General features: G+C 31.7%; 1 protein-coding gene and 1 long non-coding RNA gene across 2 annotated transcripts; one reads left to right on the plus strand and one right to left on the minus strand.

Moving 5' to 3' along the window:
- The first annotated feature begins 12,367 nt into the window (after positions 1-12,367).
- Positions 12,368-19,901, plus strand: LOC140443386 (ejaculatory bulb-specific protein 3-like). Its single transcript, XM_072534625.1, has 3 exons — positions 12,368-12,469; positions 15,498-15,693; positions 19,566-19,901. The coding sequence occupies exons 2-3, from the start codon at positions 15,501-15,503 to the stop codon at positions 19,775-19,777; spliced, it is 405 nt and encodes a 134-aa protein (XP_072390726.1). The 5' UTR covers positions 12,368-12,469; positions 15,498-15,500; the 3' UTR covers positions 19,778-19,901.
- Positions 19,902-21,059: 1,158 nt separating this feature from the next.
- LOC140443387 (uncharacterized) lies at positions 21,060-25,885 on the minus strand. The gene is made up of 2 exons (XR_011951202.1): positions 25,480-25,885; positions 21,060-21,341 (listed from the first exon to the last, which is right to left on the minus strand). It is a non-coding gene; the product is annotated as an uncharacterized lncRNA (long non-coding RNA).
- Positions 25,886-26,768: the final 883 nt, after the last annotated feature.

Raw genomic sequence — 26,768 nt, forward strand, 5'->3', positions numbered from 1 at the left:
GTTCTAGTTAGAGGTACATATTTGTTCTCTGCCTTTTGAACAACTATAATATTCTTTTGTTCGTAGGATTTATAAATATAGAAACCCCAGCCACGTTTTAGAAAATCCTTATCAGTATACAAGATGCAACCTGCTATTATATTTAAGCGAATAGTGTCCATGCTAAGAATATAATTCTTCTCCTTAAAGTAATAAAATAATCTCAAACTGGAAAATTGGTTGTCACAAAAAAACATTGAATTCTTCTGGGAGCATCCAAAGTTTTACATAGTGCAATAACTGAAGATGTACCGATACCTTAGGATTGTTTTTCTTTAAAATCTGAATTCTTATTCCCTGTAGTTGTGAAAACGTCAATGCTTCTTGGTAAGGAATAGAATCTACATATTTTTTTCGTATATTCGTAGCAGAAGGAACTTGTACAATATAATTATTGCAGTTACTTTTTTAAAAATTTTTGAAATAATGGATTATCCAATTTTACAACTATAGTGTATTTTTATGTATGAGAGAGTAATAAAACAATAAATTATGTATGCAAATCCCTAAACTGTTGATACGGGTGACTCAATGAAAAACAGATATTTGTCAACAAGTTTACAGAAGTATATAGGAAAACAATTTTAAATTGAGTATGACCACCAGGTATAAAGGTTGGAGCAGAATAGAATACAATAGTTGTGAGGGTTACTAATCCCTAAATAAGGTTGCCAGTGTCGGAGTGATGGAAGTTAACAGGTACTAATGAATTTGCAAGAAATGTAAGATGTTTATTTTATTGGTTATATATAACCAATAAAAGTTTAATAAGTACCTACCTATTTGCAAAATAAAGTTTAATTCTTTAGATAAAATAAAACGTTTTATTTTATCTATTTGCAAAATAAAGTTTAATTCTTTGCCTATTTGCAAAATAAAGTTTAATTCTTTAGATAAAATAAAACGTTTTATTTTATCTGAAATGAGTGCATTCCACGAAGTAAGGGTTTCAACAATCAAACATTTAATTCTTTAATTCCAGGAATCTACGACAGTAATTGACTAGATAATTACCTTCTAAACTTATTCCACAGAAAATGTGATAGTGGGTTTTTCCATTTTGTATATAGGAAGGTCCAAGTGGCGTATTCAAAATTCTTAACAGTTCACTAAAAGTAGGTACTTCAGTTGCAAGGTGCAGTTTATTGTGTATACTAGTGTTATGGAAAATTTGGAAGTGCCGTGTAAACGCCGAAAAATTGGTCCTCTAACAGTTAATGAAAAAACATTAATATTTAATTGTTTTAAATCATTTACAGACAAACGTTTACGTGAAAGTGTTGATGAGACCGTTGAGTTAGTTAGCAGTACACTTGGTGTTGGGAAATCTACGATTTACAGAGTTATTAAAGAAGAGAAATGTGGTAGTTTTCAAATGCCACGTAATGCTCCAGGGAAACCAAAATTTTAAATAGAATATCATTTTAAAGAAGGACTTCGACGGAAAGTGCACGAATTCTTCTTTAGACAGGAATTTCCAACATTGGATAAAGTTCTTGTCTCAGTTCGAGATGATAAGGATTACCCAGAAATGAGTCGAAGTACGTTATGGAAACTTTTAAAAGAAATAGGCTTCCGCTGGAAAAAGAATCCCAGAAAGTCTATTTTATTAGAAAGAAGCGATATTGTCATATGGAGAAGACATTTTCTAAGAACCATAAAGGAAATGAGAAACCAAAAAAGAAAAATATTTTATCTTGATGAAACATGGATCAAAGAGGGTCATACACCAAATAAATTTTGGCAGGATGAAACTGTTACAAGTCAAAGGCACGCTTTTGTAAATAACTTATTTACTGGTTTAAACCCACCATCAGGAAAGGGACGCAGGCTGATAATAGTACACATTGGCAGTTCAGACGGTTTTGTTGAAGGTGGTTTATTAACTTTTGAATCAACTCGTACCGGTGACTACCATGAAGACATGAACGCTGATGTCTTTCAAGAATGGTTCGAACAAATGATAGATCTTCTTCCTAAGAACTGTGTAATAGTAATAGATAATGCAAGTTATCACTCCAGACTTATAGAAGGACTGCCCACAACCAAGTGGTTAAAAAAAGACTTGCAGAATTGGCTGAGTTCAAAAAATATTACGTACCATCCCGGATCTATAAGAAAGGAACTTTATTCGTTGTGTGCCCTTCATAAAGAAAAATTTAAAAAATACGAAATTGATGAAATTTCCAAAAATCGTGGAATGACAGTACTTAGATCCCCACCATATCATTGTGAATTAAACCCGATTGAACTGGTATGGGCACAGATAAAGAGTGAAGTTTCAAGAAAAAATACCAATTTTAAAATTCATGATGTTAAACAGTTGTTTTTGGAGGCCGTAAATAATGTAAAACCTGAAAACTGGGAAAAGGCAGTAAATCACACTATTAAAGAAGAGGAAAAAATGTGGAAGCTGGACAATATTACTGATAAAATGATCGAGCCAGTTATTATAAATCTTGGTTCTGAAAGTTCATCTTCTGAATCTGATTTGGATTTGTAACAAGTAGCTGTAAGTTTTATATTAATATTTTTATTCATCTATTTAACATACCTTAGACGGTTTTAAAAACTCTTTTTCTCTTTTGTAATTTTTAAAAATTAAAAAAAATGTGAATTTTTTAAAACCCTTTTTAATGTAGGCCAGTCAGTTCTAATATAGTGTGTGATAAAAGAGGTCACTTTTGTTTACATACACATAACATTTTATAACACTGAAATAATTCATTTATTTTTTACAATTAGGTATTCAAAGTAATTTTTCAATTAATCTTGAGCACGCCCATGGAGTGGTCGGAGCTACCAGTTAAAATTATGCTAATTACTCTCTCGTTCATAAAAATAAACTATAGAATATTGCAACAAATCAGCAAACTACAGAGATCCTTATTAAAATTTTGTTGGTAAGAAACTTTCGTTTTATTTGTAGTTATGAGCTGCTGAACCGAATCTTGAGGCTTTTGTGCACGATATTTATGCGTTGCAGTGCCCAAGTGTTGATCAACTTGAAACTTTTTTTCACATAAAACCCGAAAATTGGAAATAAAAAAGTTAACCAATGAACTTGTAGTACTTCACCACTTTAAAATTAATATAATATCCTAATTTAATTGTTTTTCACCTCTATTAAAATTTTATATACAAGATATTAAGACAAAGGGTGATTTCCTCAGTCAATTTTAAACGGACAAAAAATATTAATCAAGCACACCACATGTTACAAGTTTATAGAACTTATTGTAAAAAAATAACTTATTAATTTATGATAAAAAAGTCAGTGTCAATACCATGTTTATACCTTTGCTAAAAATAATTTTAAAATCGGTGCATTAGGTTTTTTCATTATGAATGACAGTCCTATTATAAAACTTAAATTTTAACGTAAAATTATATTTAGCTTATAATTTTAGCAAAATATTTAAAAATTAAAGGAATAAATAAATTAAACATAATATTTGATTTTAAAGTTTCTCCACATTTTAAAGTTTAATTCGAGATTCCAACCCTGCGTTTAAAATATTGTTAGCTAAATAGAGTATTTAAACAACAAAGTTTCTTCACACAAAAAATAAACTGTGAGTACATTACCAATTTAATACAAATTCAATATTATTAAATATTATACATAACCCATAATTCAATACAACACATCAATTAATCCAGTCTCTGGTTTTTTGGCAACTTCCACAAGTCGAACTAATTAGCCGATACAAGACCGGCTCTAGAAAAATTTTATCAAATGAAGAAAACAAAAATTAAAAATGGATAATTCTGAAAATATTAGTATACCTACTACATCATCAACATCGACATACTCCAATGCAGTAAGCAACTTCAAAAGAACAAGCCATTATTCTGTCAGCTATCCAAGGTATTAAAATACATGAATACATAGTAGCCATAGGGTCTCTACTAACACCAAAAAATGTTATCTTTGCATCACGAATAGCTAACAACAGAGTTTGTATTTACTTGAACAATACTAGCATAGTAGATACCTTACTAAACAACCATAAAACAGTACTCATCCAAGGCAATGAGATAGAAATTCGAAGACTTATTACGCCAGCAAGGAGACTAGTAATATCAAACATCTGCCCCAGCATTCCGAACAGTATTTTAGAAGAAGAACTGAAACAACTAGAAATAACTGCAGTATCCAAATTAACGTTTTTAAAAGTTGGCATGCCCGAGTCTGAGTATAGTCATGTCTTAAGCTTTAGGCGGCAAATATTTGTCTCTCCGATAATCACCAAACCAATTCCAAATACAATCTTAATAACCTATGACAACACTCCTTACAGAATCTTCCTATCCCTAGATGGTTTAAATTGCTCTAGATGTAATACTACTGGCCACAACGAAGAAAACTGCACATCAACATCAACTGGTACAGAAACACTTAAAGATCCTTATACCTCAGAACTCGAACTCATGGAAATAAATCAGAATAATTCAGCAACAAATATTTCAGATGATACAACTAACTGTTTCAACCCTATTTCTGCAGATATCCCAACGACAAATGATTCGCTTATAGTACACAGCATACCTTCAACTAAAGCTAACAGCAATAATAGTAAAACAACCAATCAAGCAAAAAGGCAAATTTCAACCTCTCCTGAAATCTCAGAAACTAAAAACCTAAACGAAACTTTCGTAACTCCAAAAAAATCCGCACACAAAAAAAAAGAAAAAGGCTTTAGATGTCGAAGCCACATTAAAACCAATTGAAAACATTTTAATGACAGCATCTCCTTCATATACGCTAAATTTCTCTGAATTATGCGACTTCGTGATAAACGCAATAGGATCAAAATTTCCTGAAGTCACAGCTAAAAACTATACAGAAGATTTTGACGGCTTATACACCTTATTAAAAATGGTTCACTCAAAATTAAATGATAGACGCATGAAAAATAATATCACAAGAATTATAAAGAAAATAAATCCAACAAATGAATCTTCCCTCACTGAAGAAAGCGACTACGATTTATCTCAATAGTCCAATTATATTCATTCTTCAATGGAACTTGAATGGCTATTATAGCCACATTGAAAACATTAAAATGCTAATCAATGAACTGTCACCACTAATAATATGTCTTCAAGAAACTCGTCTTTCCAACAATCAAGCAAAACTAAAAAATTATATGCCCTATACAAAAAATCGAGCAGTACAGCAAATATCCAGTGGTGGAGTCGGAATTTTTGTACATTCAACCATCCAATCCCAAGAAATTCCGTTAAATACAAATCTGGAAGCAGTAGCAGTTTCGGTAATACATCATTTTAAAATCAACATATGCAACGTATATTTACCACATCCTGACGAAACTACTCTATTAGAACTTCAAAATGTAATTAAACAAATTCCATCTCCAAAATTAATTTTGGGTGACACAAACTGTCACAACATCGCATGGGGATCACAAAGAACAGATAAAAATGGACGAATATTATTAGAAGCAATTAATAACATAAAACTAGTTTTATTAAACACAGGAGCACCTACTAGATTCAATGCACATAATGGCACTTTTTCCTCCATAGACTTATCTATCAGTGATTCAACTTTAGCTCCATTTTTACAGTGGAATACATTGGACCACCTATACGACAGTGATCATTTTCCGATAATAATTACTCATGACAAAGATGAAAAAACCTGTACAACACCATATGAAACTTGGAAATTAAAGTCAGCCGATTGGGAAAAATACTCGAACTTAGTAAGCATACGTATACCAAATCTCGTTATATCAGATAATATAGACACTACTCTATCATCTTTCAATGGTATAATTTTAGACGCAGCCAGAGATTCTATAGGAAAAACCAAAAATATCACAAAAGCTCCTCTTCCTTGGTGGAACACTGAAATCGCATCCGCTTTAAAGCAAACAAAAAATGCTTTTAATATATACAAAAGGTTTAACACACCTAATAACTTAAACAATTTTAGATCTTTAAGGGCCAGATCTAGATTTTTAATAAAACAAGCAAAAAAAGAGAGCTGGACCAATTACGTGTCGTCAATTGACTCGTCTACGCCCATAAGGGATATATGGCAAAAAATAAGGAAAATAAAAGGTTCAAAAACATTTAACCATATTGACACAATCACTACAAATGATCTAACAACTTCAGACAAACACGAAATCTCAGAAATTTTAGTAGAACACTATCAGTTGTATTCAAGCAATCAGCAGTACCACCCAAATTTCTTAGAACACAAAGAAAGAACAGAAGCATCAAAAATTAATATAGAAGATACTGCTGATCCACTAAACACTTCCATAACACTTGATGAATTAAATGAAAGTCTTAATAACCTCAAAAATACCTCACCTGGACCTGATGACATACCACCAGTTTTCATAGAAAAACTACCTATAAGCGCGAAGGTTACTTTAGTAGAGATCTACAACAAAATTTATTCGACCCATAAATTTCCATCTCTCTGGCGCGAAGCAATTATAATACCATTTTTAAAAGACAATAAACCAAAAAACTTATCTTCTTCGTATCGACCAATATCTCTTACCTGTAGCATCTGTAAAATAATGGAAAAAATTCTAAGCAAAAGATTAAAATGGTACTTAGAAAAGAAAAATCTCCTTACATCCATCCAAAGTGGGTATCGATCAGAACGGTCTACAATAGATAACATTATAGCATTAGAATCTGAAATACACGAAGCTTTTATACATAAACAAAAATTAATAGCAATTTTCTTTGACATCACAAAAGCATTTGACACCACGTGGACATATGACATCTTAAAAACAATGAAGAGTTGGAAAATAGATGGTAAATTCCTAGCCTTCGCCAAAAACTTCCTGGAGAACAGAAGTATAAAAGTTAAAACAAACGGTGTAATGTCAACTAAGAAATCACTGGAAAATGGTATCCCTCAAGGATCTGTATTAAGCCCCCTGCTATTCTTAATAGCAATCAACAACGTATCTAACCATTTTATGCTTCCAGTAAAAGCAAACCTTTACGCCGATGATCTTGTAATATATATGAGAAGTAAAAACCTAAAATCAGCTGCATCAATATTACAAAATACACTAAATAAATTAGAAGGGTGGTCTTTAGATATAGGCTTGAGATTTTCAACCGAAAAAACTAAAGTAATAATATTTGACAAAAGAAAAACACAACACCACTTAAATTTAAAACTTAACGGAAATACTCTTATAACAATCAACGAAATCAAATTTTTGGGAATGACATTCGACTCTCAACTAAAATGGACATCGCACATAAATGAACTAATTAAATCATGCCAACAGAGAATAAATCTTCTAAAAGTTCTTTCCAATCACAAATGGGGCGCAGACACAACTATTCTTCTGCGATTATATCAAGCTCTAATTAGAAGCAAACTAGATTATGGATGTATATGCTACGAAACTGCTACTAAAACTCAAATGAACAAACTGGACATCATCCAATCCACAGCATTACGCATAGTTTTCGGAGCTTTCAGAACCACGCCAATTAGCAGCCTTCAAGTACTAGCAGGAGAACCGCCATTAACTCTCAGAAGACAATATTTTTCAATGTGTTGTGCTACTAAATATCTCAGTGCAAAGGAAAACCCGTTTATAACAAGCCTAATAAGGAGCAACCCTCCAAATCTGTACTCAAATTATTGCCCTAGAAACTTACCTTTCAATGAACGAATAAATCGATTTGAATTCGATATACATCAATTGAGAGCCACTTCTACAAACAGATGCCAGTCTCCTCCCTGGAAAGTTCAAATACCAAAAGTAGATTTTACCTTACTTAACTATCCCAAACATTCACACAATCCTTCTGAAATACAACAACAATTCCGGTCTACCATCTCCAGATACCCTGATTTCAAACTAATTTTTACTGATGCCTCTAAAAGCAGTAATGGTGTAGCTGCTGCAGCTATTTTTGAAGACAACACCTCTGTCACCCGTCTAGCCAAGGAGTGTAGCATATATACTGGAGAACTGCAGGCAATCTTCAACGCACTGAACCAATGTACCAGCATTGATACAAACTTTCTTATTATATCAGATTCTCTAAGTGCCTTAAATGGTGTCAAGCAGATGTATCCTACTCATGCCAATTTAGCATTAATAAAAGACATGCTATACAATGCCCAAACATGTGGTAAAAACATAACATTTTTATGGGTACCATCCCATGTTGGGATAAAGGGTAATGAAGCAGCTGATAAAGCAGCAACAGAAACTATCAATAACATGACAATTCCTATTATGCAAAACATACCAATTTCAGACCAAAAAACATTAATAAAAACTTACATGAACAAAATCTGGCAAGTAAAATGGAACCAAACAGAAGCAAAAATAAAAAGTATCAAACCCGATGTTACTTCTGCTTTACTACCGTTCCCAGCTAAAAGACATGACCAAGTAGTTATTAACAGACTGCGGCTAGGTCATACAAAATTTACACATGGATACATCATCTCCAAGGACCCTCAGCCGATTTGCCACATCTGTCAAATACCATTTTCAGTGCAACATATAATGATAGACTGTCCAGTGTACTCAACAGCAAGATCGACAGCAAAACTAAAACACAATTTGAAAGAAACTCTAAAAGAAGACATCAGCAATACAATAAATTTTATCAAAAATTGTAAACTGTATAACAAACTGTAACATAACATAAAATGTTTGTATTTTACAAAACTGTTATGTAAATTTTAATAATATACTAAATGTAACTTTTCTAAAATAAAGATATACCACCCGCTAATAACCCTAGGGGTTGATGCGGTACAAAAAAAAAAAAAAAAGTCTACTTTAAAAAAAAAAAAAAAAAAAAAAGTCTACTTTAAAAAAAAAAAAAAAAAAAAAAAAAAAAAAAACATAATATTTACCGGTTTGTCACAAACCGTGCAAAATATATGGTTGTCATCAATGATTTTGAACTCTGTTTTACTATTAATCCACTTTTTCAGAAGAATTGATTTACTTGTACTTTGTTTTACTAGTCCAATTACTGAGGCTTAAAATATGGTAATACCTCCGAATTTTTTATAACTGCATCGATTTCTTTGAAAATGTCAAATTAAGCTTAACTTACCCTCCACTTTAAAAGTTATATACCCTCTAGGTGCGCTTTTTATTTTTAAGGGGTGAAAACTATCCTTTATTGAAGAAACTGGGAAAAATACGGATTTAATTATTTTATGCACTTAAATCTTGTTTATTCGCATAAGGTAAATATTGTAATGTGTTCTCTAATATGAAAATTAATTATTCACAATTTTCAACCCTTAAAACTCTTTAACAACCCTTAAAAGCTAATACTTTTTATAAAAATAATATGAATAAAAAAGTCGTAGCAGCTTGAGACATTGCAATTATGTATGTATTTAAATACAAATAGATATTAATACCCTAGCTATACAATAATATTTTATTTATTGGAAATTTTCAACCCTTACAACCACCCTTATGACAAAAATGAGTTAAAAATGAATTAAAAAATTTTTTTATCGGTTTGAAACATTTCTTGAGTGCATTGATGAGTGATTTTATTTAACGAAAATTAATTTTTTGCATATAAAATAACTTTTTATTATAATTTCAACATTTCAACCCTCACAATTTAACCAACCCCTTTTTTAAAAAATTAATTTAATATATTTTTATTGGTCTGAAGCATTTCTTGAGTGCATTTTATTAAACAAAAATTAATTTTTTGCTTATAAAATAACATTTTATTATAATTTCAACATTTCAACCCTCACAACCACCTCCTTTGTCAAAAATGAATTAAAAAATATTTTTAACGATTTGAAACATTTTTAGAGTGTATTGTTTGTAGACACAAAATTAATTTTTTACTTATAAAATGAGCATACTTTTTTCAACCCTTACAAGCACCCCTTTTGATGAAAATAAAATCCTTAACTTAGATATGGATATAAATAGAAAAAATTTAGTTTATAATATATTACAATTTTTTTATTTTCCAAAAAACTAAAAATAAATAATATTTATATAAAACGAGGTATTTTATACCTCGTTTTATATAAATATTGAAATGAATATCTATCCATCATAATTTTCACCGTCCAATTGTCTTCGTTTACTGGAGGACAATTTTGGCAATTGTCACCACAGCACAGCATCGAAATGCTCCAATGCTCCAAATTATAAAATTTTTCCATACTCCAAAATTTATTCTAAAAAGTACTATTGGTTTTTTTACAATAACTCGGTTAATTTTGATGTTACAACATGCATACAACAACGATTTTACAGGTAATTGAATGGGCTATAAGTATAGGAATGTTAAAATATTCTAAAGTCCTTCATTTTTAAATGTGAAGGGTCAAAGGGTCGAAGACCAGTGGTTCATGCGCTATAAAGCAAACTTCAACCAACCATATCTCCGTTATTTTTTAAGCTACAAAAAAAATTAAAAAATGAAAATTTTTGCTAAAAAAAAACTTATTTTTTTGTATTGTGTCATCTTTTACGTATCTTTTATAGTTTTGAAGTTATTATAAAAAAAAGTAAAATTGTAAATTAATATTTACAAAAAAAAAATGTAATCATACTTTTTTCAAAAACTGGGTATTCTAAAGTGGCTAAACTTTTGGATCATATAAAAAATACTAAAATAAAGTGAATTCTATAAGGAAAACAATTTATTTCAATCCTAGTGAACATGACGCATTAGTTTTATTGCGTTATTTTTTACAAAAATTAGAGAAACCCATCGTTTTTTTGATCGTATCTCACGTACAGTTGGTGCAAAGGACTTTTACCACCACTCATTTTAAAGGTCTTTTTAAGCTCTTTTAAAAATATTATATGAGTTTTTGTCGAAAAATGTACTCGTTTTCCGTTATTTAACGTTAAATACTCGTATTGAAAGACAAAAACAAAAACAAACCTTCTTTGAACAGCCATAACTCAGTTAATATTAAACTGAAAATATTCATTAAAAAGCCAATCTTTTTGTTTTTTTTTGTGAGCTTTAATTTTAGTGGTTACACTTTTTTGATAAAACTCTTAGTTTCAGAGCTATTCTTAAAAAAACCTTTGAAAAACATGTTTTTTTTTTAAGAAAAATGACACTTTTCAACAGCGAATAACTCAAAAAGTATTGATCTAGCGAAAAAAATGTTTACTACATTTTTTGTTTGAAATTTATCCTTCTATTGAATAGCGTAGCTATTTTGAGTAAGAAAATTTCCACCCTCGAAAAGGGGTGGCAAACACCCCCAGGGTGGAAGCGCACATCGGCACTATATAACTTTTGTTCCTTGAGTAATTATTTACCAACACACAAAATTTAAAATGAATCGATTCAGTTATAAAGAATTCGGAGGTAAAAACCCTCAGTAAGTGATCTATACTATTTTCAAACACTTCTGATAAACACTTAAATACAACTTTACTGAACCAGAGAATACATCAAACTGAACTAACTGTAAATACGGACAGAACAATTGCATTGCCTGGCTAATACAAATTCTGGTAATTGGTTAATAAATATGTAAATGTAAATTTGTAAAATACCGGGTACCGGGTTAAAAAGACTTATGCGTCAAAACGATTACTAAAGTCCACTTCGAATATATTGTGGTGATAATAGAATAATATGTCCTGCTTTAAAATACAGTAATTTATTGATGTATTACATTCAAGCCATTCTAGATAACTTGTAACAAAGAACAGTTTAAGTACTTTTAATTACGTCAAAATTGTATTTTCTATTTTTTTTACATTTCACAATGAAAAGTACGCATATGCATTTATAGACATTTTTTCCAATAACCTTTTTAGCATAACCGAAAAAGCATCCAAATTTTATCTCGCCATAAACTTACTCAGTGTTGATATCTATAACTGTTTGATAATTTATAATTTCCTTGAAGTCATTTTTTAATCTACATTAGTAGCATATGCTAATACTTGCCTGTTTATATTAAAAATTATCTCATCAAAATTAACTGGTAGTTGTCGCTAGATGATATAATTTTTACCAATAGCTCTCTAATACAAACTCAGTTTTCGGTGTAGATGGGCTCATCTATCTGCTTAGTTCTTAATCGACTATACACCACCAGACTTTTTAGTTCCATTTACCTTCCATTTAACTAGTTAATAATTATTATTAGTAATAGTTCAGAGTTCTTTGATCCGTTAAGAACATTTAACTATTTATCGAAACAATTTGAAAAATATTGGTTCATGGCCACCGATTTTATTAAAACTATTAAGGTAATTTTCTTTATTTACTGAAGAAGAATTCGTGCAAAAAATACGTTTGACATTGTTGGCAAATAAGATAATCGAATGTTTCTTCAGATATAAAAGGAAAAATCGTTGAAATTATATTTAGTTGTTGAATTCAGTTTTTTATAGAATTGTGTCCATTTCTATCTTCGGTAAGTCGTGTTTGTGGTTATTTGAAATAACTTGTTTACTTGATTATTTAATACTGTGATAAAATTAAACGTATTCTACTTGCATTCGATAAATAATTTTCTTTCACTATAAAAAAGAATATTTATCTTTCACGGTTAATTTTCAATTGCAAGGTTATATAGAACGCAAGATATTTATTATCCATTTATTTATATTTAAAAAAAGTCTATGATTGTTACTATATTATTTATATTCAAGTATATTATAGTTTTCAATGTCTCCCCTAGGCAAGGGATGCTTAATTTTTAAGCAATTTTCAGTTATTTAATAGTATTCTATTTCCGCTGTGATACTTTATTGTATGACTAGCTCGTTTATCATTCAAACAGCATTTATGATATAGAAAACACAGTTGAGATTTGATTTCACGTACAATTTGCCTATACGTATTTCGTCCTTTTAGGACTCATCAGAGCGACTCAGTAAGAAGCCTAAAATGTAAAATAAAATCTTTTCCGTCAAAAACAATTATAATAAAATAAGTTCTTAAATACGCTTATGGCGACATCGTGGAATGCAATTTTAGATTTCCCATGTCGGTCCATTCATCTGCTGCTTGCTTTGTGTTGTGTATCTTTTCAGTGGAAAACGGAATCTTGAGTTCTTCCAGTTACTTGTTGCTAAATATTATTTGGACTTCCCGTGGTTTGAAACAGAATGCAGTTTGCCGGAAGAGGGTTGATTTTACCATCTTTTCGTTAAGAAGTAACGGTACTTCTTACTTATCTACCCTTAGCAACAAGCTGTGCCAAGTCATGCTTGCGCCGTTCCAAAGACGACAGGAAAGAATCGAATCTTAGGAAGTCGACTTTCAGTACAGATGTTTTCCTGACCCCACTGAATTGACTGATGAAAATAGTGGAAATGAAGACTGTATAGGAACATTCAATAACCTAAAGAAAAATGGGTTGGATGCGTAATCAGAAACTGTAATTCATAAAGAAGAAAAAATAAGGATCGACAAGGAAAATATAAACGTATATGAACAAAAACAGATCTTCAAAGTGTGACACAAGTTCAGGAAGAGATTGAGATGGAAACACAAATAGAGACACAAAATAAAGAAATTTAAGATATACAAGTGGCATCTACTGAGAATCAAGCAAACAGTGTAAACCTCCTACCACGAAAATGAATTCAGAAGAATTTACCAGATAAAAATTCCCTTTATTTGGATATTAAATATAAAAAATTCGATAGAACACATACACTCCTTCAGTTTATTCACGACCACTCACTCGTTTACAGATCTTTGATTTTTTGTTTCAATGAAGAGCTTTTAACAAAGATTGTAAAGGAGGTAGTTCGTTATACTATTCAAAAAGGTACTACTTTAGAATATTTGGAGTAGACGAGTTAAAGCCACTAGTTAGTGGGTACAGCACGAATACAAGAAGACTCATCTACTGGGAAGAATCTGATGACGTTAAAAATGTACTGATTTCAAGTAACATGCATTGTAACCGATTTTAAACCATTATAAGATTGCTCCATTGTAACTATAACCTAAACATAGATTGTTCAGACAACACATACAAAATTTATTCGTACCTTGAAAGTCTACGCAAATTATTGGCTGAATACACTGTATGAGAAACCAAATCTAGCATGGATGAGGCCATGATACCATACTATGGGCGTCATGGTGTCATGGTATGAAACAACATATAAAAGACAAGCCCATACGCTTTGGGTATAAATCGTGTTGGAATCAGGAATCTGGTTACCTCATAAATTTCAATATTTATCAAGGAGTTAAGGGAAAATCCAATGAATACAAAAAATAATTTGGCTTTGAAGGTAGAATAATATTGCAGTTATTTATATATTACTTAACTTATTCCTAACATTCAATTCGATAGGGTCTAGGATACCCCGTTGATTATATGCTGATAATAACTTCACCTCAATGAAACTAATTGATTTTTTAACATCGAAGGAAATGGGTTACGTACGAACCATACGATCAAATAGAAAAGTGTCAATTCAGTGAAAAAATCCATACGTGAAATTTACGAAAACAATAGCATATTTACTTTGGCATTGAATTACCTTTGCCTAAAGCAAAAATATCAAAGTAACAACCACATCTTATTCGGGCTTATAACGAAAATATTGGAAGATCTGATCGGATGGATCAAGTTGTTGTCTATTACAGAACAAATATAAGATCCAAGAAATGGTATTGGCCTTTATTTATCTAGGGTTTTAATGTCTCCATACAAAATGCTTGGTTACTTTACCGTAGAATGGGACACATTATCCATGAACAACCCGAAATGTATTTGCAGTAGTTTCGTCGAAATATAGCCAAAGCCTTGTTGACGATGTTCGGAACTCCTCCCAGAAGACCTGGTCCATCTCAATCTTCCATAAACGACATTACACAAAATGTTCGATTCGACAACATCGGCGATCTTATTTCTACCCAAGAAAAACAAAGCCGATGCGTCATTTGTCACTTAACAACCAATAAAAAAATGTATTAAATGTAAGGTTGCTTTATATGAAAAATGTTTTATTAAATTTTAGTGTAATAGGCAATAATTTTTTTATATTATTTTAATGTCAGTTTATTTAAAACTCTTTTATATGATCTAATAAAACATTCCAAATAACGTATTTTTATATTCTTTTACATCCTAACTGCCCAGTGTTGCGTTTTCGCAACAAATTATCAAAAAAATTGAAGTTTTCATTTTTTAACATATATTTTTGTTAATTTTGTGACTTTTAAAGCATAATTTTTTAGAAATTAAAAGAATATATAAATAGTTCTGGGCATAAATGGGTCAAAGAAGTAGGAAAATGAGAATCTGCGCTGGTTTTTTCAATCTGGCGGATACTATACCTTTTAATATATCTCTTACACTGACTACAAAAAATAGTTAAACTATGGAAAATGAAATACTTGTTTAATTTATTTTTTCTTTTATAATTTTTGATGGCTTATGCTCAAATAACAGTTAACATTTGTATGCATTTTAGATAATGAAGGTTTTATTTGTTATTTGCTGCTTTATTGCAACTTCCTGGTCTGCAGTCTCAGAAAAAGCGAAATATACCACCAAGTATGACAATGTTAATTTAGAGGAGATAGTACATAACGACAGACTATTAAAAAATTACGTGGATTGTTTAATGGAAAAGGGCAATTGTTCACCAGATGGATTGGAACTGAAAAGTAGGGTTAAATTTATCGTTTTTTATAACAACAATATTATTAATGTATATTAAGATATTTTTACAGTAATATTTATTTATTAGCACATATTAGGAGAGCTGTTTGATAGTAGCTTAATAATGACAGACAGGTTTTTGGTTTTTTCTGTTCTTTATACGTATTCTCTATCCAATGTTCCCTTGTAGAGTCTCTTAGTGAATGCTGCAAATCAGTTCCCAAATTGTTTAGTTCAGTAACTTATTTGGTGTCATTGCTTGTGATATATCCTAAATATAGTATTTTATCTGTGTATAGTATTTCAAATTTCTTTTTACTCACGACCTCGAACTGGTAACGTCTACTTGCTGTTGCTTCTGTCAAAGTATAAGCCTATATTTTACTACAAATTAGATGTTGTGAATAGCTTGGATAGTTGTATGAACCTTGATCTTTCTTTTTCAATTCTAACTTTTATTTCCTCCGAATAGTTCCATACTTTATTAAATTCTGTGTGAAGTTATAAATATTGGACACTAATTTGTTATTGATGGAAAATCGTACACTTTCAACTTTTCTTTGCGGTTATCATAACTTTTATTTTGTTGATATTGATTTCTACATCATACATTTTACTAATTTCAAATACTTCGTTTTATAATATACGCAGTCCCAGCTAATTATTATTGGCAAAAAATACTGGCGTACGTAGAATCTGTTTGTCTGTTATTGAAAGTCCTTCTATGTTTTGCTACACGTTTGTGAAAAGTACTACCCGTTTGACCGATGTAAGTTTTTGGGCAGCCGCCATATTTAAGTTTGTATACACCACTGTGTAAATGTTTTTTTTTTTATTTTGTTGTTATTAATATATTTGCCAAGTTGTTGTTTGTTCTAAAAGCCGGTGTTTTTTTATGTGTTTTGCTATTTTATTTTTATAACATTTTTATTCCTTTAATTTTCTTGTTTCTTAAATATTATCAAATGTTTTGTATATTGTCAAATTTCATCACAGTGGTTCATAGGGCCTGTTTGGTGTTCTTTTTATCAGTTCTTATTTTAATCGCATATCTAAGTATTGTTCAAACAAAGATTTCATAAACTCTTGTTTTCTTTTGATTTAATTCATTTTAATTTTCAATCAAAGATGCTTATTTCACCACACTCTCTCTTAATGTACCTCTACACTATCTCTTAATGCACCTGTTTTTTGTTATTTGGTTAGGTGATTCTTTATGGATTTCTCGATAGCGTGATTTCCAAATAATTAAAATACATTCTTCTTCTTCTTTGAGTGCCTCTCCTATCGGAGATTGGATATCATTACATATCTCATTCATACTTTCAACTGGATGTTGTAGATCTTCCACTATTCTTGCCATTATCACAGTATCGTCAGCATATCGAATGTTATTGATAACTTCTCCATTGACTATTATCCCTTCGTTTGCATGTGAGAGAGCTTCTTGGCATATTTGTTCGCTGTAGATATTAAACGGTGACAATAGCGGTGACAATATACAACCCTGTCATATTTCTCTACGTATTTCTATTTCGTCCCATGTTTGGTCTTCTATTTTTATATTAGCTCGCTGATTTCAGTACAGATTTAATATTATTTGTATGTCTCTGGTGTCAATGTTCTTACTCTTCAGGATTTCTTTGAGTATATTGTGGCGTACTTTGTCAAAGGCCTTTTCAAAGTCTATAAAGTAGGCGTGTACCTCTTGGTCAACATCTAGACATCTCTGTGTTAGGACGTTTAAGGTAAAGAGAGCTTCTCTTGTACCTAATCCTTTTCTGAATCCCATCTGTGTATCATTAATATCGATATCTAAATTTTGATAGATTCGGTTGTGGATGACTCTAAGAAATATTTTAAGCAGATGACTCATCAAGGAGATTGTTCGATGATCAGAACATTGCGTTGCCTTAGTTTTCTTCGGTATGGTGACAAACGTAGACAGCAACCATTCTTGAAGTATTATACCAGCACTGTATTGTATTGTATTGAATAGATGTAATATTATGGTTACGGATTTATCATTCAAAAGCTTCTCAACAGTTTCTTATTGCGTATTCTACTTCTTCTTTCAATATGTCTGGCCCAGTTGCATTGATTATCTGTGTTGTTTCTATCGTCTTTAAATAATTCATTCAGGTATTCTGTCCATCTTTTTATTTTATTCTCTAGATCTACAATAAGATTTCCATCTTTGTCCTTAAGTTTACCTATTTGGCATTTCTTTATGCTTCCTATTATCTCTTTCACTTTTTTGTGCATATTGAATGCATCGTACTTTTTCTCATAGGTTCTCATAGATTTCTTCACACTATTCTTTAATCCACGCCTCTTTGGCTTCTTTTATTCTCTTTTTTATGTTTGTTTATTTCTTTGTATTTGTCTAGGTAATTCTTTCTCTTTCTTCTTTGTTTCATCAAGTCTAGTATATCTTGTGTCATCCACCCCTTATTCTTTGTTGTTGGTTTTGTGAGATGTTTCTTTCCTACTGTTTGTATAGCTGTATTTATGTACTTTAATTTTTGGTTAACGTTAGTTGTATTGTTAATTTGTTGCTGTACTGAACGAAGGTTTTCATTTATTTCTTCTCTTGTTTCTTGTGGTATATTTTTGTTTCTAAGTTTATTTAAATCTAGTGCCTTTCCGTGTGGTCTTCTAATCTTTTTTGGACTCTCCTCTATCACAGTAAATACCGGATTATGATCTGAGCCTATATCAGCTCCTGGGTACGTTTTAGTACATTTAACAGCATTACGATATCTCTTTGCTATCATAATATAGTCTATTTGATTTCTCACTATTTTTTATTTGGTATGTTGTGGAGATATCCATGTATATAACCGTCGAGGAGGTAATTTGAAAAAGGTGTTTGTTATTACGAAGTCTTCGCTTTGGTAAAATTGAATCAATCGATCTCCTCTGTCATTTCTGTTTCCAAGTTCATAGTTTCCTACTTGTTCTCCTACCTAACCTTGACCCACCTTGGCATTAAGATCGCCCATTATTATGTTAATGTGTTGCTTTTTTATTGTTTTCAGCATTTCTTCTAAATCGTTGTAGAATTGTTCTATTTCATTATCATCTTTATCTGTTGTTAGTGCATAGACTTGAATAAGATCTACTAAGTTGTCTTTCTTTAATTTGTATTAATATTAAGCGCTCTGAATTAGGAGTACAGGTAATCAGAGAGTTTTTCCATTTCTTTGAAATGATGATTCCAACTCCGTAACTATGGGTGTTGTTGTCGATTCCGGAGTAATAAAATACGCCATCATTTCGTCTTGAACATTTCCCAGATCTTGGCCATTGTGTATCGCTGATTCCTAAAACATCGATGTTTAGTCTATTCATTTCTTGTTCAACATTATCTAGTTTTCCTACAGAGAACAAACTTTCCACGTTGCAACTCTTAAAGTTGCTGGTTTCTGCGCTCTTGTACAAGGATTTCGCATATTTACGACCAAGTGAGCCTTGTAGTCTTGTGGTTCTCCCACTCTGCCGGATCTTGGTATCCTGTTCCGATGATCAGTAGGGTTTAAAGTCTTTTTGGTGTACACCATAATGACTTAACTAGAGGTACTCTATGAGTCGTTAATACAGTGGTTCCCCGTTGCCTTCTGCATCCTTCCGCCGTTGACCATCCTTGGTTCATCCGCCTTCGAAACCGATTTCTCGATCTCAGGACAAAAGAGTGTCCTTCCACATACTAGCTCATCCGCCCGAAGCCGTTGTGGCCAGTAAATGGTGGGATCGCTTATACCGGCAATCATTCATTAAAATACATAGCTTGGTTTATTATTTATTTTAAAATACATACATTTGAAAAATATAAGTATATAATATTTGAACATAAAAATAATATTTTTATTTTTAGAAAATATGCCTGATGCCATAGAGACCGATTGCAGCAAATGCAGCGAGAAGCAGAAAGAAGGATCTGAATATATTATAAGATATTTAATTGATAATAAACCTGAGTATTGGAATCCTTTGCAAGAGAAGTATGATCCTTCCGGGACTTATAAACAAAGATATCTTGAATCTAAGAAAGAGGAAGTTAAGGTCGAACCCATTAGCAAATCTTAGGGTTCCTAACTTGTGAAAAGAAGTTGATATGATTTTAGTATGAATTAGAACATTGCTTTAAACTTGTGATAAAACCTGTAATTTTTAATACATTTATTGTTAGATAAAGCAGACGTTAATCTTGCATGTTTTTTTATTTAATTCATGTTTGTCATGACACTTTTAATTCTCTACAATAATGGGCAAAACACAAAACGAAATTGATTTTTTTAACAGATACAACGAATAATTCTTATTTTTATAATAATAACTTTTCCACGTTTGTTGCAGTGTGCGTTTAGATTAGAACCTAATATGCACCTCGATGCGGATCGCCCCGGTTTTTACGATTTGTAAAAATTGTAATTGGTGATTGCTCTAAAAATGCCCATATGGGACATTTTGAGGCAATCACTCTCTCAGTTTCTTTGTGCTCTACGAGCCTTCTTTCTGGCCAGGCACACCCAATGTTTTTAAACCCTTGGGGCTCCCTTTTTGAGCTATGCACATCATGTAACATTAGCTACATTTCTACGGGCTTTAGTTCCCATCCGAATCAAACTCTTGCTGGGATATTTTGTCCACGACAATTTTGAGTTTCATTACTCTCAAACTAGGCACTAGGCTATTGATTATGTCCAAAAAGAGAGGGCTAAAAGGAACTACAACGTTAAAGGGGTTTTATTGGTACATATGGTTTATGAATCCTTATATATTAAAAAACCGAGGGGTGCTACCTTTTAAAAGGATGCTTTTTTGAGAAAGAGGTGAATTAGTCCCTATTTACAGCGTCTCAAGCCAGACACTAGGCCCTCAAGGCATTATAATATATTCACTTCTAGAACTGGTTACTACGTCCAAATTCAGACTCACTTCTCATCTCGCAATGTAATAGTGTAAGCTCCGTCATTTTGCAAAACCTATTCGCGTATTACGTAAAACTCTCTTTGTGTAAAATTTTGACTGTAATGTTGCAGCGTCATATTCTTTTTATTAAGAATTCAACTGGTGGGCATAAAATAATCAACCGACACTTTTAAAATCTACGGTAATTATCCATTTATAAAAACCAAAAAAAAAATATTAATTTTCAAATTTATTAAACAAATATTCTTCACATGTTAAATAAGATAGAAATATTAAATAAACACTTTCGTATTAATTAAATTAAATTATAAATTTAGTTTAATTCAATTTAACTATAAATTGAAGTTATGAATTCCACTTGTGTGTAAGAAATAATCAAACGGAAGTTTTAAAATCTCTAGTAATTATCCATTCATAAAAACGAAAACAAAACATAAATTTTCAAATTTATTAAACAAATATTCTCCACATGTTAAATTAGATAGAAATATTAAATAAAAACTATTATTTGCTTATATAGAATCATCTTTAATAATATCCTCAAGGGGTTTCTTGTATTTAGTACGGTATTCCTCATCTTTATCTAATATTTCTGCCAATTCGTCGAACCAATTGCGGTGGTTTACATAGAGATGCTTTATAACTTTTTTTACTTTTTTCTTGTCTTCTTCGGTACACGTTTCTTTACAGGGGTTATCAAGAAGTATTTTCCAGATTGCTGCAAATGAAATATGAAACAATAAGTACAATCATTTAATCAATATTTTTAATAACCTTATAGAAAATACTATAATAAAGTAGGATATTTTTATAGTAACTTTAAACAGACCCTTTTAAGAATAAAAAGAAATCAATTGACGAGCATCTTTGGTGATTTTAAAGCGAAAATTGGAAAAGGTCGAAGTACTGACTTGGTAGGCACATATAGACTGGGAGAGACCAATTATGATAATAACAAATGCCTGGTTTAAACTATATTAGAGAATGCTTTACACATGAAAGGAACAAGGAGATAATTTACATCATCATTATCCGTTTTGAGTCCACTGCTGGACATAGGCCTCCCGTAAATAATTCCAATGCATTCTATCTTGAGCACCCTGAATCCAGTTGTGCTGAATGCGCTTGATGTCATCTGACCACCTTGTTGGAGGACGTTCTCGATTACGATAAACATCGTGTCTAGGTCTCCATTCCAGAATTTTCTTCATCCACCTTCCATCTTTTAATCTGGCAACATGCCCCGTCTAGTTCCATTTCAATGTTGATCAATCCTTTGAACTGGGTCAGTTACACCAGTTTTTCTCCTAATTATTGTATTTGATACTCTGTCTCTGAGGGATATATTGAGCATTGACCTCTCCATCGCTCTCTGTGCCACTTGTATTTCATTGATTACTTTTCTGGTAAGGGTCAATGTTTCTGCTCCATACGTTAGAACTGGGAGTGAACATTGATCAAAGACCTTCCTTTTCAAGCATATGGGAATATCTGATCTAAAGACTTCTCTCAGTTTTCCGTAAGCCGCCCATGCCAGTCCTATTCTCCTGTTTAGCTCCGTTGTTTGATTATCTCTTCCTAATTTAATCTCGTGGCCCAGATATTTATAGCTATACACCTGTTCAATTTGCGTGCCGTTGGTTGAGATGTTTTTCGCCAGTACTAGGTTGGTCATATATTGTGTTTTGGAGAAATTAATTTTAAATCCAACTCGTGTACACGAGCTCTGAAGGTCTTGTACACGTTGCCATAATTATATATATTGTTGCGCAGATGATTTTTCTGCCAGTTCGAATACCGGACACTGCCTATAACTACGTTTTAAGTTTTCGACGACAAATTTTCATCAGTCCTATTAAAAATATAACTATCCCAGATTTCATTACAATATTGCTATTGTATAGTGAACAAAACAAAAATGTAAACATTCACTTCCTCTGGATATTATCATATATAGGTATTTTAGGTAATGAAAAGGTTGACGCCTGAGCGGTTAAAGCAACCTCAAATGAAAGCATTGATATTATCAAAAAAATTCCAGTCACAGATATCGATATAAAACAATACTGTACAGAAGCTTGGCAGCGTTGTTTGGGTTCGAGTACCTCAAATTTTAATTAAACCTTTTATCGGTGTCCAGCTCCAACAAAAAGAATCAAAGACAAAAAAAAAATAAAAATTGATGACCATCGAAATTCTTAAATAGATGGAACAGAGTAGACTACAGAGAACCAATGGTGAAGAATATAACAAAAAACGAAAACTAATAAAACAAAAGATAAAGTTAGCGAAAGAAAAGTAGATGGAGAAAAACTGCGTTTGAATGGAAGAAAGAATACATGATTCAATATATTCAAAAAACGCAGAGAAATAGCTGGCCTCTAACATGAGAAATTTTCTCTTAAAATCGTAGATTCAACAGGAAAATTAATGATATGTGAAGAAGATATTCGGACAACTTGCTATACGTACATTAATGAACTACATATTTATTGTCGCCAGAACAGAAGAACAACAGACCTTATGTGAAGGCGAAGTATCAAAAATACTAAAGATAGAAGTACTGCATGCTATAAAGGTGTCAAAGAACAGAAAAGCTGTTAGCCCTGATAACATCCCAGCAGATATGTTAAGAGTTATTAATGAAGAAAACATTAAATTATTGGTAAAGCTTTTCAATCATCTGTACTCAACTGGTAAAATCCCAGAGGACTCTTTAAGGTCTGAATTCCTAACTGTATTAACAACAACTTCCGAGACACTCTGGCGACTATAGACCTATAACTTTTATTTCTACGTATCATTCACTAAGAGTAAAGAGCATCAAGATGAAACGCACTTTAGGTTTAGAGATGGATTGGGAACTAGAGTAGCACTTTTTGCACTGAGTGTCTTGGTACAGAAATGTCAAGATCAACACAAAGATGTTTTTGCCATTTTTCTTGGATACAAAAAAGTATTTAACATAGTACATAATGACTAAGTTTATTAAAATATTAAGAAATAAAGGAGTTAATAGCCACGACGTCGGGATCATTGAAAAATTATATTATATTAGCGTCATAACGGCGATCATTTATATTAATGAGCAGGTGACCCATTAAATTAATAATTAAAGAGAACCTATCCATTCTTAATGTCTAGGTTGTTATATTACCGAACAACTAGATCCAGACACAGAGATAAAATGTACAATTGAGATAACTCGGGCAACTTTTTTAAAAATAGGCTCACACTTCTGTAACGATAATTTGAAACTTCAATTTCGGTAACTCATGACAAATGTTACATACGATCAGTTGCCTTATATGTTGCTGAAGCATGAACCTTAAAAGTATCTATTTATAACCGCTTAGAGGGTTTAAAAATGCGGTTGTATAAACGAACACTAAAAATACTGTGGAGGGCAAAGCAGACAAATAAAGTCGTTCTCAAGAGAGCAGAAGCTTCTCGTCAAGTGATTGATGGCGTCAACTTCAGAAAAATAGCATACCTTGGACATACAATGTAGAAAAAACAGTATAATATTCTTAACAGAATGGACCAGCATACGGAGAGTTTGAAAACTGTTCAGAATAGGGGTCACTCTTATCTTCCGAATGATTCTGATTTTGGATCCATAGAATCTTAGGCATGAGGTAAGGTCATTTACGTTCCGACAGATTGGAGCTCCATAATCGCGAAGTTAATAAAGAAGAAAGCTTTTTTTGTAACACAATTGTCAGGTCGACTTCAAGTCTACGAAAAATCTTGAAGCAGCAATTACAAAAAAAAAGTCACAAACGAACAGGTGTCATGGCTCAAAATGCAATGGATTTGATTAGTGAAGGAAGAACCGTTTATGCTATATTACAAGGAAACTCTTAACGAGACCTTTCCATTTTCTGCTCTATGTCTAAAGTCAGCAAAACCAGGAAGGCCACTTTCATTCAGACAAATTGATCTGAAAAATTTATGCCCTAGGCCAAGACCTGTGGCTAAGGAAAAGAAAAGGGACATATTAGATTTGCTTTCATACATTATACCTATCAACCATGCTTACTTTCAGGAACACAATTTACTTTGAAACAACAGAAACACAAGATATAGGCCCACTGGATTTAGTTGATATTGAACATGACTGAGATGTTTTATTGCAAAGAAAGAGCTTTATGATTATATTAGTGTAGTTATTTGAGTAAAACATATAATTTGTGCATAATTTTTTTCTATTTTTTTAATTTTAATTTACAACAAATTGAGTTTCTTCAAATGCAGTAACGTAAGTCACTTTAACCCTATAAAATACAATAACAGAACTACATACATGATTTTCATTGATTATCCCATTTAGACAAAGATATCTTCCTGCAATGTACAACAAAAAATATGCTAATAATCTGTTGTATAATTTAATATAAGGATTTTAAGAAAACCTTATATTTCTCATAATGCACACAACATGACACCACTTTGGGTTTAACACCCACAATGTAATGGGCGTAGAAAAATACGGTATTTCTAGAGGGTAGATGTGAAAAAATGTGAATATTTTGGCAGAATAATCTAGCTAATGAAATATTTCCAGCTTATAACAACTCGAGAAAGTTAGAGTCGCCATGATGACTGCCAACTTCAGTAACACTGATGAGACTTAAAATATTAAGCCTAATTTCGTCTTAAATGTTAGTTATAATTTTGTGTTTTAATTAAAATATTGCAAATATTTCTTCTGCATAGGACTAGAACAAAGATGACATGCAATGTATGCATAAAGTATCCTGTGTCACTAATGGATCTACAAGTTTTCCATTTCTGGAAAAGTACCTCATAACATTTTTTATATCAAAAACATTTAAAGAAATTTAATTCTTTACCTTTCAAAGCAGCTCCTTCGACGGTGCAACTTTTTGTACCGGCCATGCAATCGACATAATTTTTGACAAGGCGATCGCTCTTAAGCACATCCTCCACATTAACTTTTCTAAGAATTTCCAAATTTTCCTCGAACGACTTCTCCGGGGCGCTTAGTACTACACTTACTACTGCAAGCGCAACTATGAACACAGATAAACAGTAACGATTCATTTTAGAGTTAGAACTGTACTATGTTTGACTATTGTTTTGTTTCAATATTTATAGCCCACAAATACTAATTTTATGTTGTAAATTAATACTTTTTACCACAGTTTTTATATGTGCTCATGAAGATGGATTGATAAGATTTTTTATTCCTAATTAAAATATAATACTAATAACTTCAAGGGCGTTCACAAAACACTTATAAATGTTAAACAAAAAGAAACATAATTAACCAAAAACCGGGGATATACGTAAGCTATTATTAAAAAAGGTGTATATCTTTTTTTATTTACAAATTTAATAAATTATATCTCTTGTGTAATATCATTTCCATACTTAAGTGCATGTGTTCAAAACTAAATGCAGATTTTAATAATGTATATTTTAATAATGTATATACAATTGAAACATTAATGTAATACAATGAAAGTTTTAGTTTAGGCCTATCATTATGGGACGTAAGGTATTGTTTATTAGTTAATATGCAATATTGATCAAGGTAAATAATAATAAGTTCTTCTTCTTCTTAGAGTGCCATATCCCTACGGAACGTCGGCGACTACCATGCTTATAATATTGTTATACTGATCTCGGTCTTGCGCTACGTGTAGCAATTGTTTCGCTGTCAAACCTGTCCACTGCCGCAAATTCCTCAACCAAGAGAGTTTCTTCCGTCCTATCCATTTCTTTCCTTCGATTTTACCGTTGAGAATTAGCCGAAGGAACTCATATCTTGGTCCTCTGATTATATGTCCAAGATATTCTAGTTTACGCCTCTTAATAATATTTAATAGAGTTCGTTGATGTCCCATTCTTCGAAGAACTTGTTCGTTTCTGGTTCTGCTAGTCCATGGAATTTTTAGTATCCTTCGATACAACCACATCTCAAACGCCTCGATTTTATTCATGATATCGGCGTTTAAAGTCCAAGTTTCACATCCATACAAAAGTACAGACCACACGTAACATCTTGTAAACTTTTCACGGATTTCCAAATTTAATGAGTTATTGGATAATAGAGGCTTGAATTTTTGAAATGAGTTTCTTGCCTGTTCAATTCTACATCGAATTTCGAAGAATGGAT

Source organism: Diabrotica undecimpunctata, chromosome 6, assembly GCF_040954645.1.
Source record: "Diabrotica undecimpunctata isolate CICGRU chromosome 6, icDiaUnde3, whole genome shotgun sequence".
In the NCBI taxonomy this organism is placed as follows: Eukaryota; Metazoa; Arthropoda; class Insecta; order Coleoptera; family Chrysomelidae; genus Diabrotica; species Diabrotica undecimpunctata.

Coding starts and splice junctions, on each gene's coding strand:
- LOC140443386 (XM_072534625.1), top strand. CDS start 15,501: ATGAAGGTTTTATTTGTTATTTGCTGCTTTATTGCAACTTCCTGGTCT. Junction 15,694..19,565: donor AGATGGATTGGAACTGAAAA/GTAGGGTTAAAT, acceptor TTTTATTTTTAG/AAAATATGCCTGATGCCATA.